The sequence below is a fragment of the Dasypus novemcinctus genome, chromosome 7 (genome assembly GCF_030445035.2).
Source record: "Dasypus novemcinctus isolate mDasNov1 chromosome 7, mDasNov1.1.hap2, whole genome shotgun sequence".
Classification (NCBI taxonomy): domain Eukaryota; kingdom Metazoa; phylum Chordata; class Mammalia; order Cingulata; family Dasypodidae; genus Dasypus; species Dasypus novemcinctus.
In genome coordinates this window covers 72,295,814-72,312,270 of record NC_080679.1, presented here as the reverse complement: position 1 = coordinate 72,312,270, position 16,457 = coordinate 72,295,814, and the positions used below count along the sequence as shown (strand labels likewise).

General features: G+C 35.0%; 1 protein-coding gene across 3 annotated transcripts in view; it reads right to left on the bottom strand.

The window, feature by feature from the left end:
• Nucleotides 1–788: 788 nt before the first annotated feature.
• Nucleotides 789–16,457, bottom strand: part of LNPK (lunapark, ER junction formation factor) — a 96,533-nt gene continuing 80,864 nt past the window's right edge. For all 3 annotated transcript variants that reach the window (XM_058300612.2, XM_058300613.1, XM_071216245.1), the window contains exons 10-13: nucleotides 13,945–14,050; nucleotides 12,649–12,719; nucleotides 11,683–11,853; nucleotides 789–2,345 (exon numbers count right to left, since the gene is read on the bottom strand). In XM_058300612.2, coding sequence (XP_058156595.1) covers nucleotides 2,104–2,345; nucleotides 11,683–11,853; nucleotides 12,649–12,719; nucleotides 13,945–14,050 — 590 coding nt within the window. In that variant the 3' untranslated portion in view covers nucleotides 789–2,103. The remainder of the gene's footprint in view (nucleotides 2,346–11,682; nucleotides 11,854–12,648; nucleotides 12,720–13,944; nucleotides 14,051–16,457) is intronic.

Here is a 16,457-nt window from a genome sequence, read left to right as displayed (position 1 = left end):
TATTAACTATTATAATATCAGAATAAATTTTTCTATTTTAAATTATATTATACCATTACAGCATGTTACATGTTGCATTAATTTTACTAATCCCTTTTTTTTATCTTCCTACATTTTTCTTTCAAAGATATTTCTCATAATATCTGCTTGATTCTATATTATATTTCTCTGAGATACTCCTCATTTTCAAGTAATGTACATCAGAATTTGATTATTTTATAACAAGATGACCTTGCAAAAGTCAATAAAATGTACATTGACCAATAACGGCACAAAAAAACTGAGGAAATTCATAAAAAAAGATTTTATATACGTTTCAGTTTCCTATTTTCTTACTCTTTGTATGTGTATATGTACACATACATACATATGATGGAACTTACTAGAACACTATAAATTGATTAAGAATTGCCTTGATTCTGAGCTCAATTATATGCTCATATTATTTTTTTATTTCTTTATCTGTAGAAGGAAAAATTTATGACTCTTTCATAATTCATAACAAATACTACTATTTACATAATAGCTGTTAATTATCAGGCAGTGATCTAGGCACTTTTCACAAATTATTTTATTCCTCCCAATACTCTGAAAAGTAGGTATTCTTCTCATTTTACAATTGAGAAAACCATCTCAGAGAGGATGGGTGATTTGCCCAAGACTACAAGCTGGAATTCAGTTCTGTACACTCCAAACTCTGGTCACTATACATGATGCTTCAGATTATTAACAAATAGGGTTCCTTAAAAATACCTGTCAACTACAAGATATTAAATCATAAAGATGAATTTTAAATGATAAAGAAATGTTTTATTCAATTTTAATAAACTGCACAACTTAGAAATATTTCCCATACATGTCATTTGCATACATTCTTCTCTTTGGCATAATTTGATTTAATTTTTTTTTTATATAATAGAGAAGAGAGATAAAAGGAAACTGTAAAAGACAGTCACCTTGTAGTTGAGGTCCAAGAATAATAATTCTGGGTCAAACTTTTTCCCCAGATAATCCTTAGTACACATATTAAATCCAGTGAACTATCAGCAATTTACTGCCTAATCTCACAAAATATATTTGCCTCTCAAAGTTGCAAGTTATAAATGGCCTAAGGTGATCATGAATCAGAAAAATCTAACCTCTGATTAGAGCCTTTAAATGTCATTGTTTCTTTGAACTTGAAAGACAATAAATCTGAATATAAGCATCATAATTTATTCTAAGCAGAAGCACTGTATTGTGAGTTCTTCCTACTAAGATTTCTGACATCCAAGTCATCCTGTCAAGAAATCTAGTTATTCAACAAAAAGAAACTGCTGCCAGATCATCTTTATTTTCCTTAACAAAATATACACAAGAGCACAAAAATTCACTTCTATATCATCATTATTTTACAAGTATAAATAATACTCAGAACTCAAGTACAGTCAAGTGCAAAGATAATTCCTATTTGTTAATATGTAAACATAAGCTAATTATATACATCATACACCTTTGGCCTAGCCGCAAAATAAATGACGTCAGAAAGAAACACTGCACTTGACTGTTTAACTGCATTCTTATTGAAAAGTCGTACCGATTCCTATGTAGTTACAACCTCCATTAACACTTCATGTAAATGCCTAAATAGACACTCTTTTCCCCCATGGTAAATATATCGAGTTAAAATTCTATTCATTTTTAATGATGAAGTTTTCAAAATCTTAAATGAGTTTCAATCCTTAAACCAAACACTATTAGAGAACTTATTCCTAACCAATGTTCTTCCTATGTCAAAATGGATATTATTTATAGGTCACACATATGTAAAACAAGAATTCTATCATGTCTGTTTACTTTTAGAATAGACAAAAAAAAAATATCCAAAAGCTGTCTACAATAGTACTGGTCTTTGTACATTCAAAAGGATGTTGCTTTATAGATATTTGCTTTTAATTTCAAAACCTATGTAGATACAACTTTGACATTTTGAAATAGCTAGGCAATTTGAACTCAAATAACAAGCATATTCTTAGAGGGGGAAAAATAAGAAAAAACACCACCTGAAAAGCAATAACTGACATCAACAAGACTACAAATATCCATGAAGGCACGTGGAAGTATTTACTCCTTTATCATCAAAGATTCTCCACTTAGTTCAGGATTTGGAATAGAATCAAAACTGGGAACTGTTGATTTGGCTTCATTCACTGAGGTTTCCTCATTCTCAGTATCTTCTCTTTTCTCCTCTGGGTCTTCTACGCCAGATGCTTTTTCAATCTCTTGGTTTGCCTGTTCTGTAGGTGATATTTTGCCACCTATCTCCTCTGTACTAGTATCAAGAATATCTTGTTCTTCTAAAGATTCTGAAAAGATAAAGATTTAATACTTTAGGAATACCCAAATGTTAAAACTGCTAAGTAAGACAAACAAAAGATAAAAACAAACATACACATGCAGACTAAGAAATAGAAGGCCAGCCTAACATTATCCTTAAAGTCTTATAAAAACTGTCATTTACTTCATACATCCTAACATATATGAGTTGGTATGAATGAAGGAAAAAAACGGGGGGAAACAAGCCCATAAACTAACTTTACCTCCCCATATTTTCATTCAAAATAAGTTCCTAAAAATACATTTGAAAGTTGAATCTCCAAAAACCAAAGTTCCAAAAGAATTATGTGTTATGAAACAGCCCAGCAAACAAAACAAATAGATTAACTCCCAGATTATGTTTCCTAAAAGAACTCCCTCTTCCCTCTCCCCTCCCTCCTCTTCCCCTCCCTTTCTCCCCTCTCCCTTCCCCCTCCCCCCCTCTCCCCTCCTTCCTGGTTAATATTCTTGCTAGGAGAAATATGGTTAAACTACATCGGCTAACCAAAAAGCAGATTTTCCCACTCTCATAGAAGATTCCTTATATACGATAAATTCTACTGATCCAAAAAATTCTGGAGGCAAGGTCAGTCTACATTAGCGAATAGTTTTAATGCCTCATATAATATAGGTCAGAGTTTTGCAAAAGAAAGAAAAAAAGGAAAGAAGGAAAGGAAGAAGAGGGAGAAAGAAGAAAGAAAAAGAAAAGTTAAGTGTTATATTCACCTATGTTAACATGGAACTCTTACAAATCCATCATTTTACCAACCAGTTTTAATGAAAACAAATCATCTATATATCACAGACTCTCTGCCAAGCCTTTAAAAATATTTAAAAAGAGTTATTTCCTTAAATAGCTACCATGGAGTCTGGTTTACAGAATTAATTAAAATCTCCTTCCCCATTCTTCATATATAAAATAAAAGCCCAAATTCCACAGTTAGGGACACCGTTTTACTATATAAAAATTTCAAGTAATCAGGAAAGGTAGTGAGGAATGGTCAAAAATCATAATATTTGATATTTGTACTTAATATGGAACTTAAAATGTCATTGCTACACCACTTGCAATCTTATAAAAATCCAAAAAGTAGAAAAAGGGGAGGTCAATCAAGTATTGCTATTTGAATGTTTCGGTCAACAAAGGAAAAGCAGAAAGTGCAAATGAAACTCTATAGACATATACAAATCATTTCTGCAACAAGGGCAAGCAAGTTCTTCCATGGAAAATTTCATTTGTAATTCTACCCTCACAGAATTTACACAGGGTAGAATTTTGAGAGTCACAGTTTTCCACAAATCTCTGGTCATAGAGCAACACTTACTTGCCAAGAACTTTACAATTTGTTATACTTTAATAAGTCTTCTGAGACAAACAAATAAAGCCACAAGAAATGAAAAAACCAAAACAAAAGAAACTCAGAAACCAGGATTCAACTCACCAATACTTGTTTAAATGAACATAGGCTCACATAGTTTGTCATATTCTGTCTGACAGATTGCCTCAATACTGTACTGAAATAGGAGATGTGCCAAAGTTCAAGACTTATATTAAAGCTCTGTGATGCTACCGTTTTCAGAAACCCACACACTACTAGTCAAAACCAATTTAACATTTTAAAGTCTGGGGTTCATAGGGAAGCTCTTAATATAAAGAGAAGTACAGTACTGAAAATTTTAAATGTCTATAACACACAAAGTCAAAGGAATGCCAGTGAGCCATGTGCTGTGATAATTAGAGGGCAACATGATACACAAAGTTTGTCAGTCAATATTGTATTGCGGAAAATACATGGAAGAGTGAAAAATTGGTGAAATGCTAGGTGGAACTTTAAAACAATCAAAGAACCAACCTACCAATGACTAATTTTCTCTCAGGTTAATTTGCAGAATAGTACATTTTAATAGCAGTAACATTACAAATACTTGGTATTGACATGATGCCTATTATTCAGAAGTCACCTAGACTACATGAAATCAGTATTTGATGTTTAGATGCCAATGCCATTTTCTGAGAAGTCATTCAAACAAGCTTTAAATGAACCTGGTATACAATATTAATAGAGAATTACTTATTAATAATTCTAAACTACACAGCTTTAAAACAAAATTGTTTAATATATTACAAAAGTACTTGTTTATTTCTAAGGAAGAGCATCATTTATCTATTTTAATTTTTTAAAAGTGCATTTTTCTTATAAAATTGCAGTTTAAACTAGCTTGGCAGTATAAAATACATTTCGGAAGCTGTTAACACTTAGGCATAAAATACTAAAAGAAAACCAGCCCTTGTGTTCACACTATTAAAGGGGTCTACTCTTCCCTACATAGCATCACTCTAAGACTAAGATATGAAACAAAGTTACCTGAATTACCTAAATCCATCTGTCAGAAAATCTTTAATATCGACTTTGGCAATTGTAATGCCCAGAAAGCAATATGCCACAATGTGATCAAACAAAACTGATCAACGGGATTTGTTCCTTTCTCTGCCTTCCACCCCATCCCTAATTTGAGAAACTTTTTCTATCAAATAGTAATAATTGGCTTCCAGTTGTTTGGGCAAAGACTCAGCTAGGCAACTCAAACTTATAAACCTGAATATAAATGTAAAATGAATACTGCTGCCTTACCTATAAACCACACACACGCAAAAAACATGTAATAACATCACTTTACCTTTGGGGAAGAAAATTAAAGAATCATCTACAAAACAACTTCATGTATTTCTATAGGAAAATTATTTCAATACATACTACCATGTACTTCTATTTATAGTAAGCCTTTGAGAAACCTTCATATTTGGTAAATTCATTTCAATTCTTACTTTTTCTTCTCTTTTACAATAACAAAAAAATGTTTCCTTTGCTAACACATCAGTCCCCACTATATGTGTAGACTATAAGACTTACACAAAAGCATTTTGTTAAATTAAAATTGGCAATTTGTCTTTGAACTCACGGGCTTTAAACAGGTCAATTTTTACAAGATTTTCCTACCTTAAGGAAAAGAGTCAACTTATATTTAAGGTACAAAGACATGAATTTCATCCCAACTAAACCCAATGCTCAAATAATAAAATTCAATTAAATTATAACCATGAGAAAGTACAGCTGGTATTCAACACAGAGCACTGTTCAATTATTTACCATTCATTTAACAATTCAATTAGACAAGTGAGGATTTCATCATTAAACAATGATCTAAAACTAAACTGTGATGTGAAGAGGTTTTGGAAAAGGGAATAAGAAGGCCAGAAGATCTGTCTAAAACAAACACACAAAACCATACGATAGACAAGTTTATATTTGGGTAAGCTACATAGAATTAAATATCAAGATACATGCTTTTTAGAACCAGTAAATACACAGAATTTAATAAAATTTACATTACCAAATAATTCAACTTCCTAGGGCATCATAATAAACAGTACTAAAAATAGAAATTTCTCTAGTTCAACACAACAATATTTTGCTTAAAATAAAGGAAGGGTAGGATACAAATCAGATTACCCAGATAAATTTCACCTTATATAAATTTTACATGCAATTTTTGGTAATGTTGATTAGATGCGTTTACTTATTAGCAGGTTATTTCCAATTGAATAAAAAGGCAATGAAAGCAAATGTTAATGGTTTTAAACATGCTAGCAAAATATAAAAAATCACTGTACTGGTATACTAACAATGTAGAAATTTAACATAAAAGATAATAGATCTTACAGAAATCAAAGACATAATGTAAAAAAATTTTTAAATATATTTTGTATCTTGCATTTTTTATTATTTTATTTATTTTTGGCTTTGTTTTTGGGGAGGTTTTGGATTGCAGTAGAGTTGCAACTGTTGCAGGAGGATCACTGGTGTGAGATGTCAATGGTGGGGGGATGTGTGGGGAGTGGTGCACCTGGGGCGTGCCTCTATAGAATATGAATGTGTTCAAGTGGCCATGGGGTGATGTCTCTGTTGGTGGAGATCCATACAATAACCGAAAGAGTACTGAATTCCCATCCTGAGAAGTCCTGCTATATTCTCTAATACAGCAGCAAGGATGCCCTGAGTACAAGGGCAACACCAAGAGAAGGACAGACCATTATGTCAGGCTCTTGATATTGATGGTTGCATTTATGAACCTTGTTCTTATGAAATTGAAATTTAGCCTAGTATTATATATTGCCTGAGAGTTGCCTCCTGAAAGCCTCCTTGTTGCGCAAATGTGACCTCTCTCTAAGCCAAATTCAGCATCTAAACTCACTATCTACCTCCCCCCTCCCTCGCTGGCATGGGACATGATTCCTGAGGATGAGCCTCCCTGGCACTGAGGGATTATTACCAAGCACAAACTAATGATGCATTTGGAAAAAGATCTTGACCAAAAGGGGGAAATATTAAATACAAATGAGTTTTTATTGCTGAGAGATTTCAAAGGGAGAAAGGAAGTCATTCCAGAGGTTAAGCTTATTTACATCGTAGGAGGCTCTCATGACTGCTGCAGTAAACAGTGCTTCAAGCAGGGGGATTCCTGAGAGCTCTAGGGATATCTGGACACTACAGCAGGGCAGACAACCCCAGGAATTTGGCACCCTGTCAGTGGACCTTACCTTGGAACATATGATAACCTATCCTCCCAATGTATTGGAGTTGGACTCATTTATAATTATCCTACACATGGTTCTTAATGCCCCTTTTTTTGAACCTATAATTAGCACTACACCCATTAAATATGTGTCCCAGAGACTTAAATCTTCAAAGTATTCCTATGCCAGTTGAGCCCTGAATTTCAGCAGAGTTGTAGTCAACACCTACCTTTCAATTCATCAGACTCACCCAGGACAACTAACAAAAGAATGATTGATGGACAACGCCTATTCCAAAAAAACAGAATATCTACAACTGTAAGCAAGAGAGTTCCATCCATCTGCCCCATAAGATCAAAGTCCCCTCTCAAATGGAAGCAGTGTGAGCATCACCATCCTAAAATCCTGAAGACTGAGAAATGAACAAACATAAGGGGGGAGGGAATACAAATAAGGACTAAAGTATACTTATTATTATTCTAGTAATGGAAGAACTTGTGATATTAATATAAAGGCAGTGATCACCAGAGGTATTGAGGGAAAGGAGAGAAAAGAACAGGTGTAACATGGGGCATTTTGGGAGACACTGGAACTGTTCTGCATGACACTGCAATGATGGATACAGGCCATTATACATTTTGTCAAAACCTATAAAATTGTACAGTACAAAGTGCAAAACATAATATAAACTACAGACTATGGTTAGTAGCAATGCTTCAATATGTATTTACCAATTGTAACAAATGTACCACACTGATGAAAGATACTGTTAATGGGGAAATGTGTGGGAGGGGAGGAGATGAGGTATATGGCAATGCCCTATATTTTCAATGTAGCAGTTATGTAAATCTAAAGTTTCTTTAAAAATAATAATAATTTTAAAAAGAAACTTATCACATTAATGATTACCACATTTAACAAATATATATATATATATATATATATCAGTCATTTTAGGAACCTTTTTTTTTTAAAAAAAAAAAGCTAAACCAATAAACCACTTTTAATGTGACTTAGCAAAGACTCAAGTATCACTGTAATACTCATTTAACTATAAAAGAAACTGAGATCTAAAAGCAGTTCATGGGAAGCAGATTTGGCTCAACAGACAGAGGGTCTGCCTACCACATGTGAGGTCCAGGGTTCAAACCCAGGGCCTCCTGACCCGTGTGATGAGCTGGCCCACGCACAGTGCTGATGCGCACAAGGAGTGCCATGCCATGCAGGGGTGTCCCCCGTGTAGGGGAGCCCCACGTGCAAGGAGTGCATCCTGTAAGGAGAACTGCCCAGCATGAAAAAAGCACAGCCTGCCCAGGAGTGGTGTTGCACACACAGAGAGCTGACGCAGCAAGATGACACAACAATAAAAAGAGACACAGATTCCCAGTACCACTGACAAGAATACAAGCAGGCACAGAAGAACACACAGTGAATGGAGACAGAGAGCAGACAACTGGGGAAAGAGGAAATAAATAAATAATAAATCTTTTAAAAAATAAAAAATAAAAGCAGTTCGTTATACTAGCATACTATATATAGTATCCTCTCAGATAAAAAGAGAATCCATCTCCCTAATTCCTAATAGTCTATTACCAAAGCATCTGGATACACAGTTCTAGATTAAATTGTAGTAATTCAAATATGCAATTAACAGGAAAATTCTTCTAGGTCTACTTCTTTGATGAAAACTTTCCAAGATTCAGTATGTTGTTCTAAAGAGTGATCCAAAACTTGTAAAAGCCTTATATTTCATTCTAAATGCAGTATCTTCCAGTTTCAGAATCTAGACAAAATTAGTAATTTCAAAATCTTGCATCATAGATTAAGAAAAAACCAAAACTATTACTTCTATTAATTCTAGATTATTCATCTAAATGGTTATGGGGTATTTCTGAAATAAAAGTTCATAGAGAAGAAAGTTACCTTTTGGTTCCATCATGTAATCTCTGCAATTCCTACTGCTATCAGAGGCTATTTCAGTACTTTAAAATGTATAAAACTTAAATGGTAAAGTTTTTTTTTCAGACCTGAAGTTTCTATATCGTTCAATAATTCAGAAATAGGAAATCTAAACCCTCAAATATTTTGGCTGTTAGTACAGAAAAGAGATTATTGAAATGATATTTTCTTAGTTAAAAGTTCAAATTAATCACCGGGTGTATCACAGGAGTTCAAAACAAATGCAGCTTTCATCTGTTCATCAGAAATACTTCCAGTCATTTACTAAAGGAATCCAGCTTGGAATTGAATTGATAAATACACATCATGATGTTGAGACAGGAAGCTCAAAGAAAAATTTCAGCCTTCTGAAAAGCCAAATAAGGAAAATGTGCTCATAGCCACTTTGATGAATCCAAAGAGAAGAATTATGAAAAGCACACTACTCTAGAGATTACCTTAGACCAAATGGAATTGTTGCTGTGTTTCTAGCATTATGTATTATTAGACCGTCCCCCAAGTTTTGTCTTCACCTATTAACATTACCTAATTGGTATTGAGTTTGAGCCAATCAGACTTCATTCCAGAGATTTCAGAAATAAAATAAGACATCTGAGGTATTGTTTCTCCTATATTAAACAAGAAGGAAAGGTACAGCTGGATGTTGTTTGTTAACCATCCACCTTGACCTTAGCAGAAGATATAAAGCATGGAACTCACTATCAAGATTTTCATTTTGTGGCTACTGGCTTTCAAACATTCACTTTCATAAGCAAGGTTACTCATAGAATGGACTTCAATTTTTCTTCTAGGCATCTTCAGGATGAAAATTCTTTAATTTTCAGTTCCAAGAAGATGCTTTGGCAAGGCAGATGTTTTGCATGTGACAGCATGCAACTCAGAGCATGACTCAAGCAAAAGAAAAAATATGACATTATGTTTGGAATTGATGCTGCAGATCTGAAGAAGATAAATGCATTGACAGTGTTAGAAGTATACAGGCCTCTGTCATGGCTCTCTGTATACACATCTATTTTGATATTTGTTAGTAAGTCACAAGCCAAACCCAAATCAACACTTATATTTTAAGTTACCCTTCAGAGTTAAAAAAAAAAAAAGATAACTCAAATTCTCATACTAAACTTCTTATATCTGAAAGTTCACAACCTCACATTATTCTCAGTTACAGCAATTTTTGCAACACTCTGCTTTTATAAAGAAGTAAAATAAATGTAAATGACAATTCTGAGAAATTTAAAGGATGAATACTGACTAGGAAAATAAACTATATTATCTAAACTTAAAAAATACATTTTTCTATACCAGGCTATAATATCATGGCCTGTGTCATAAATTTAGCAGTCTTCATAATTCAGAGCTGCTTAATTTACAGCTCCATTGGCTTAACATAACTAACACTCATGACCCACAATTATAGGAAGAAATAGCTGGCAATTAATAGTTAGATCTTCTACTTTATCTTTTTTAATTTTTCATGACACTGCCTCAAGAATTCCTAAGACAAAAATTGTGACAAATTCTACAACCCAATAAATTCTGATAAATTCTGTTTCTCTAAAGTAAGGTTGATTTCACATCAAAAAACAAGTATCTCATCATTAGCAATGTTAATCTTCTGGGTCTCTATAAATTATTGTCCTATCAACATAACTATACAAAGACTGCAAGGATGACTTTCTAATCCAGCTTCCTGCTTTCTGATAATTTCTACCAATTCATTTGGGAGGCACACATTTATTTTATCAATATTAATCACAAATTTTATGAGACGTTTACCCTTATGAGTAACTGTTCCATAATTCTAATAATTTGCTTCACTCAGATAACTTTGCAATCAGGAGGACAAACAATGAGTTTTGGTAAGGATGTGGAGAAACTGGAACCCTCATACATTGCCAGTGGGAATATAAAATGGTACAGCCACATTGGGAAACATTTTGGCAGTTACTCAAAATTTAAAGTTACCATATGACCCAGCTATTCCACTCTTAGGTACATACTCAAGAGAAATGAAAACATATGCCCACACAAAAACATGTATACAATGTTCATAGCAGCATTATTCATAATAGCCAAAAAGTAGAAACAACCAAAAGTCCATCATCTGAGGAATGGATAAACAAAATGTGATCTATCCATACAATGGAATATTATTCAGCCATAAAAAGGGATAAAGCACTTGTACATGCTAAAACATGGATGAAGCTTGAAAACATAATGCTAAGTGAAAGAAGGCAGTCACAAAAGATCACATATCATACAATTTACAGGAAATATCCAAAATAGGCAAATCGATATAGATTTGATTATAGAGACAATAGATTAGTGGTTGCCAGAAGCTGGGGGTAGAGGGAAATGGGGAATGATTGATTGCCTAATGGGTACAGGGTCTCCCTTGAAGGGGAGATGAAAGTGTTCTGGAACTAGATAGTGGTGATGGTTTTACAACACTTTACTGATGGTAAATTTTATGTTATGTGTATTGTACCACAATAAAAAAAATTGCATGAAAATATTACCACTCAAATCTCCCAACAGTTATCAGAAGAGGTCACTCCATAACAATGCTTACTTAGCTGTTGCTAGATGCTGCTAATCACAACATAACTTGCATTTTAAAACTGAACAATTCATACCAATCGCACAGGAGGCTAGATTAACGGAACAACAGTTGATATATACAAGCTGCACAATCTGATAAATTAGACCATTGCTATCTAAATAAAAGCATTATGCTAGTTTTAAACAACACACATTATTGAGACAAAACTTTTAAATTAATATATTCATACCTTCACTGAGTTGGCTTTCTGATGGAAGCATACTTCCTGATGGCAAGGGACCAACTGAACTTGAGCCTTCCACTGCCTGTCTTTTCTCAAAATTAAACTCTGGAAGTCTTGGAGCCTGGGGTCTGGTTTTTCTTGCAGGATTCAAGAAAAAACAGTAGGCACATCGAAAAGCTGCAGAATATTTTAAAGTAAACCAAACCATAAACCAAAGAAAGTTCAAGGACAAATAAGGTAACTCATAAGATTACTTTTGCAAATAGTCAAAACCGTTCAAAAATTTTTATTTCTTGTGAAATTCACCTATTGTTTTAACATTATGGAAGGTGCTCTAACCAAAGCTGATTTTAAAACATACTTTCCAATTATTATTAGAATTAGAATACTAATTTTAAAGCAAAAAAAAGACATAATAAGTTACACAGTAAGTTAACTAATAGCAAAGCAAGACTGACAATGATTTAAATGGATTATTGAAACTATATTTCTAGTCACCAAAGTCATTAGGTATTTTAAATATTGAGAACTTTACTCATTTGCTCAAGAAAATGTGGTATGGCATATTTCAGAATCATAAGTAGTTTATTACAGTAGTTTTTAATAGTGGCTGCCCATGAGAATCATCTGCAGAACTTAAAAAAATGCTAATGTGTGAACCTGCCTCAGATCAATTAAGTCATATTCTTTGTAGGTGGGACATGGGCATCATTATTTTTAAAAGCTCTTCAGATGACTCTGATGCACAGTGAGATTTGAGAATAACTAGCCTAATGGTTGGGCACTATATGAGGAAAAAACCTGAGTTGTTGTCTCTGTTTTGTTCTATATGCTAAAATAAGGAAAATGTGCCTGGCAAATGTGTACAATCAGAGATGGTATCTAAAATAAAATGACACTACACGGAAAGTGGCAAATAATGAAATATTTAAGAGTAAGTTATTTCATATCTAACTGCCCAATAATTCTTACCAATGTATTCAAATTCTTCCTTCAAAGCCATGCCATTATGAGAAAAACATTGTTGACATATAAGGGCATACCTACATCAAAAGAAAAAGTTGATAGACCAGTTACAAATGCAGAAAAAGTTCAAAGAAGAGGCTACTTTAGCAATCAGAGCAAATATGTATTTGAGCATAGCTAAATATGCCACAACAGTTAAATGTTACTTGACAAACCATCAACTATACTCTTTAAGCTGGTTAACAAAAGTCAACCTTTCAACCATTTTTATCAAACCAAATGTAATTTATCCATCAAGTTAAAGATAAACTATAGTTAAATATGCTAGCAAGAACACATTTGATTAACAGAATATTGAAATTCCAGTGTTTTCCAAAATATATTCCTTGAGATACTAGCCCCCAAATCTGTGATCAGATAAGGTTGGAAAAGATGTTAACACCTTTAAAGACTCACAATAAATATTATTAAAGCTTTTGAGAAATATTGTAGCAAAAAAAATGTATTTAATTTTGTTTAAACTGGTTCAAAGGCTAATTTCTATAATTAAAATCTTATCATGATTCTTATACCTTTTCCATTTATACTTAAATAAACATCTTCCTCATTTCTATTAATAAACTTTCTCTGTTCTCTATGTATATACTTATGAAGTACTTGGCCTGATCAAACTTCATTTGGTCTGTTTTGAATACCATATAATTTATTATAGTAACATTAAATTCTGGTTTCCTTATCAAAATGATATTAACCAGTAAACTTGTCAAACATCTAACTCTACTATCCTATGAACTTTTTAAAAGTCTATACTACGACAATAGTTCTGCTCATATCATGCTGATGTCCATGCTGATGAGAATCAAGTAAGATAACTGAAAAAACATTTTGAGAACTCTAAGTGTGCTAAATGCATGTAAATCATCCTCATCATTAAAGCTGCCACCATCACCAAGTCCATTATGGAACCTATAAACTTCCATTTTTTACATCCATTTTACCAGATTTTCACATTTTTATGCTCTTCAAAGCTTAAAAGTTTCAAAGATATGATTCAATTTCTCTAAAAATAATCTTCAAGTATGGTTATTATTTTTTTTCCAAATTAATTTTATCTAGATATATCCAAACTCCTATTGAAAAACACAAGAATATGTACCCTTTTCCAAAGCTATAAATTCTTCAAGTTGCAAAATCAGGAAAAGGGACCACAAAACTGTAGAACATCTAGCAAACATACACACATACCCTGACCAATCATCTTTTTCTTCATTTTCATTTATCTACCATCCTAGTAAACACTACCTGTTCTGTGGACCATCACCAACCAAATATTCAACAATTCTATCCAGAGCACCTCGTTCTCGAGGGAGAATGGGTCTTGCTAAAGGTGGACCTGGAGGATGGAGACCTATAAAATAAATAAATACAACTATAAAATATAACTATAAAATATTACCAGGAAACATCTATGCTTGTGAGAACTTATACAATATTTTAACAAAATAGCAGTATTATTCTTATAAATCTCTGTAAAGCATTCAAATTTTCATTAAAAATACAGCACTATGAAAAATATATTCTGAATATGTACTATGTCAGGGCCACTAAGATAATCTATTAGAAAATGAAACTATGCTGGGGTCTATATAACCCAGTTTTTAAAACAGCCTGGTTCTTAAAAGCTTATGTAATAAATTAAGGGCCTTTCACTTTGAACCATAACAGAGTTACAGGGACCAGATTTATCCACCCATCTGGAACAACTAAACACTTGCACAAAATATATGAAACAACAATTTTAAAGACCTTGGATATCAGTTAATATAGGACAATGATCCTTAAGAGCCCCCTCCTCCCTCCCCCCCCCCCCAAAAAAAAGATGAGGCCCACAATTGCCTCAACATACTATATTACCTGGAGAGAGTTTCCAGGCACATGGAGGATGAACACAGGTGAAGCAAAGCAATATCCCTATAGAGGAGATAAAACTGGAACTCCAGAGAAACCAAGGCAGTACAGAGAAGAATACCAAAGAAGAGTGAATGCAGAGGAAAAGGATGCACAGATAAAGAAGATACAAAGAAGAAAGAGAATACACAGAGAAAAATGAGAAAATGTGCAGAAGATCTTCCTTAGAGTATTTAATAGAGTGCTGATCAACAACACATACTACCCAAGGACTGAGAACTACCTGAAAGGATTAAATGAAACTGTGCTCACACAGGGCCAGGAATAGTGCCTACTCTCCCACCAATCAGCGCAGATACCTCATATCTCACAGATCATTGGGTAGAGTATTCAGAGGAGTTTTGCCTCAGTAAAAGGTAAAATTAGCCTTAATCTAAATGCTGACCAGTCCTACCCTATGAAGCTTAAAAGCAAGACCTGCAGTAACTTAACTTCATCTCGAAACAAAGCTCAATAACATTTATAGGAATACAAAAATATCCAGCACCAAATAAGGCAAAATTCACACTATCTAGCATCATATAAAAAATTACCAGACATGCAAATAAGAACATGTAATGCATAATAAGGAGAAATGTCAATCAAAATTGACCCAGAGGAGAACCAGCAAGATGGCAGTGGAGTAAGGCACTCGGAGAGTCAGCTCTTGCTACAGGGCAGTTAGCAAACACCCAGAGCTCTCTGGAACTAGCTGAAGCACCTGTTTGGGAGCTCCAAGAGATCAGAAGAGCATCCTGCAACATACTGGGGGAGTGGAAGGAGGAGACTGCCCATCTGCAGAGAAGACTTGTAAGTAGAGCGCTCCACGCCCTGAAGGCGGGTGCCCATCCTCCACTGGAGGCACAAGCCACCTTGGGAGCTGTTCCACGGCTGGAATTAAAAGCTCCACTTCCCCAAAACGGGGGGAGGAAGAGACGGTTTGGCACCAATTTCGGCTATGATGAGGAAATTCAGGGGGCTACAGTATGATCCTGAGAACAGCTAAGGTTTGAGCCTACCCAGATTAGAAAGAGGCTGGGAGCTGCCATCTTAACTCCGCACCCGGCACGAGGGGAAGTGGGGCGGATTGAACATCCCAGTGCTGGTGGGGACCTGCTTCTTCCCATCCAGACCATATTGCAGGTCTAGCCTAGGCCCCAGTGCCACCTCCAGCAGGGAGAAAGCTGCAGGGACCTGAACCAGCCTCTCCCGGAAATTACCCAAGCCCAAGGCTAGTGATCATCCTACTCTGGCGGCAGGAGCCACCCCAGGAGCTATTCTGTGATGGGAATTGGAAGCTCCATTTCCCAGAAACAGGGGAGGAGGAGACAGTTGGCTGCCGATTTCAGCAGATTGGGAGACTTGGCTGAGAGATAACCCTGGGAATGACTGGTGTGAGAACCAGCCCAAGTCAGAAAGAGGCCAGTAGCCGCCATTCTGACTCCACCCCCAGCCTGAGGGGAAGCCAGGCTGACTGAAACTCTGTCAGCAGGGACCAGTTTCTTTCACGCACATCAGCCTGCAGCCCTAGCCCAGGCTTCAGCCCAGTCTCTAGCAGGGAGGAGGCTGAGGAACCCTGCACCAGCTTATACAGATAACTGCAGAGAACTTAAGCTGGCATTGACTGAAAATCAGAAGTCTACCAGGGCAACTGCAGTCATCTTGGACCCGTACTGCATAGATTGCTGCCCACACCTGTAGCTCCATTCCTGCCCCAGGCAAGGGAGAAAGGGATGTGAAGCTTCATCAGTCTCTATGGGCAACTACAGTCAAGGCCTGCACGTGGATTATTCCACATAGCTGTGACTCTGTCCCTGCACCTGGCAAAGGAGAAAGATGGAAGAAGCTTCATTGGTCCCTGGTGCAAT